At 41.7% G+C, this 2,737-nt stretch overlaps 1 protein-coding gene across 1 annotated transcript; it reads right to left on the reverse strand.

Annotated features, from left to right (window-relative positions):
- Positions 1–741: 741 nt before the first annotated feature.
- LOC107494093 (uncharacterized) lies at positions 742–1,794 on the reverse strand. The gene is made up of 2 exons (XM_016115129.1): positions 1,591–1,794; positions 742–1,515 (listed from the first exon to the last, which is right to left on the reverse strand). The coding sequence occupies exons 1-2, from the start codon at positions 1,792–1,794 to the stop codon at positions 742–744; spliced, it is 978 nt and encodes a 325-aa protein (XP_015970615.1).
- Positions 1,795–2,737: the final 943 nt, after the last annotated feature.

Here is a 2,737-nt window from a genome sequence, read left to right on the forward strand (position 1 = left end):
AATTTAAAGGTTTCCAAACGATTCCTCTGAAACCGATCATTACAAATCTTGATCTAAATCCAAGGTCGCCGTGACCAAACATCATAGCACTCATCTCTCGAACACGACAACTTGCACTCAATCATCATCTAAATCCGACTATGCATCAATGATAATTTCCTCATCCATTTCAGAACCATTAAGGCTCACAGTCGCAATTAATTCCAATTATCGAGAATCAGTATCTGTATAAGCTCACTAAACTTTTAAGTACTCAAAGCATAAAGCATTTCTAATCATACCCCACTTTTCCTTATTATTACCATACTATGCTAACGCTTTTAGCAAGCTTCCGCTATGCCACTTTGATTTCTCGTCAAGTATTAGCTCCATCACTTATTTCCTCAAGTACCCAACCACAACTTAGCATGACTGGCATTTCAAATCAACGTTTCCAAATTCATCATTTAGGACCATCCCTTATCTATTTAAATCAAAGAAACTAAAAGTCACGGGTTCAATTCGTTTCACCAAAAATTCAGAAATAAACCAACTACATAACAAACACAACACATCATTCTCAACAGAAAATCATTTACATCACAGGCATTTATCCATTTGTATTAAGGCAAATCCTTACTCGGACCATCCAGTTTGCTTCTCAGTCTAATATTAAGCTTGACATTCCCAATTTTACTATATAGGCGGTATTATAAAATCACGCACTGTCCTTTAAGCTTGATGATAATAATTACCTCAATCTTACTGTCGCAATCGGCCCGCATCCAGACTCTCTTCTTGTTGGCAATTTCTTGATACATGCCCTGGTAACCCGCACTTGTAACATACACCTAACCCCAATCGGCACGGCCTATTTGGGTGATGACTTCCACATCTTTGACAGCTCGAAACATCAGAAGAAGTCACTGTTCGCTTTCCCTTACCGTTTCTTTGGGACTCCTTACTCGTTGCAAAGTTATTCCGTCCTTGGGGAAAGTGTTGTATGTATCCTCTTTCCTTAAACTCTCGACCCCTTGGTGCAAATCCTTGGCTATGCTCTCTATGACTTCCTTTCTCTGCAACCATCCTCTTCACACACTCTTCAGCAATTCTGCTCTTATTCACCAACTCTGAAAAAGTTCGGATCTCCATTGGTCCCACTGAACTCAAGATGTCGCTCCGGAGCCCTCCTTCATACTTAATGCATTTCCATTCCTCGAAGTCTCCCGAAGCTCCCTGACACATGCAGAAAAACCTGAATAGCTCCTCAAATTTGTCTGTATACTCAGATACAGACATAGCACCTTGCTTCAACTGTAGTAACTCCAATTCCCTGGCTGTCCTGGCGGAATTTGGAAAGTACTTCTTATAGAATTCCACCTGGAAGGCATCCCAAGTGATAAGATCATTCCTCTGTTGTAGGAGACGTCGAGCCCCTTGCCACAAATGCGATGCTTCCCCCGTGAGCAGATAGGTAGCAAATTCAACACACTGCTCCTCGGGTACTAATTGCGCTTGCAACGCTCGCTCCATAGCCTGAAACCAGGTATCGGCCTCAGTCGGATTGGTGGTTCCCTTGAACTTAGGTGGGTTAACCTTTAAGAAAGTTGCCGGTGTCATCGGGCCCTGAGCTTCCCTTCCACCATTGCCATTATTGTTTATCTGTTGCCCAAGGGCCTCCGCATTGGCCTGCATAGCAGCAGCCATATTCTCCAACGTCGCCATAAGGTTTACCGGGTTATTCGGGTTGATTTCCGGTTCCTGTGTACTAGTACGATCTCTCTCACGTCCCCGACCGGGTCCACGAGGCGCCATCTGGTTCCTATACACACCAAACAATTGATATCAAGTTGATCAGTCTCAATATCGGAAGTATAGTGCTTCAAAGTACCAAAGGTACACTCATGGACTTCATGCCAGATGTATCGGTTAGATACCCTAACTAGCACAGGCACAAACTCAGAGTATGCATTGAAGCATAAGCAGTTCCATCCCTCAGGCTCACGAGGACGAACTGCTCTGATGCCATAATGTAACTCCCTAATATTCAAATCCTTATGCTCGAGTCATAAGTCAATGATATTACGGTGGTACGACTCTCAGGTGGATTTTTTATATATAAATATAGGTAATTTCGAAAGGAGTATTAATCAAGAAGCCTGAAAAGAGCAGAAATAAAATCGCGAAGACGTATCACTCACGTTTTGATATCGAAAAGATAAAACGTGAAGCCGAAAGCGATATACGGACAAGGCATAAAGGAGATTAAGAGATAGATAACAGATAGATATATATAACATAAGTAAATAGCCACTAGTCGTGACCCGCGAAGTTTAGGCCGGCTAGGGTACAATATGAAAGTAGTTGACAACAGTATATCCTAATCTCTCCCAAAGGAAACACAAGAGCCTCTATAAGCAAGTTCAAAAGAGTTCAATACATAATATAATCTCTTCAAAACAAGGATGGAGAGATTCTAAGCATAACACAAAGTAGAGAAAATAAAGATCTTCGCCGTCTCTTAGACGAACCACAGCTCACTTTTGAGCACCTGGACCTGTATCTGAAAAACAAGAGATATATATGGAATGAGAACCCCAGGCTCATGGGTTCCCAGTACGGTAAAAGTGCCAAATAAATACAATGCACTGTAATAAAAACTCACTAAGCATCTTAAACTCTTTTTCACCAAGTATCCAGCCTAGATTCTCACTAATCCATAAATAGGCATCTGTCGTAAGGGGATACTAAATCTAGT

Source organism: Arachis duranensis, chromosome 6 (genome assembly GCF_000817695.3).
Source record: "Arachis duranensis cultivar V14167 chromosome 6, aradu.V14167.gnm2.J7QH, whole genome shotgun sequence".
NCBI lineage: Eukaryota > Viridiplantae > Streptophyta > Magnoliopsida > Fabales > Fabaceae > Arachis > Arachis duranensis.

What these genes read in the sequence shown, in the direction of transcription:
- LOC107494093 (XM_016115129.1), bottom strand. Translation starts at nt 1,794, where the DNA reads ATGGCGCCTCGTGGACCCGGTCGGGGACGTGAGAGAGATCGTACTAGT. An exon ending in CTCAGGGCCCGATGACACCG is followed by an intron (nt 1,516 to 1,590) that starts GCAACTTTCTTA and finishes ACCTGGTTTCAG; the next exon opens with GCTATGGAGCGAGCGTTGCA.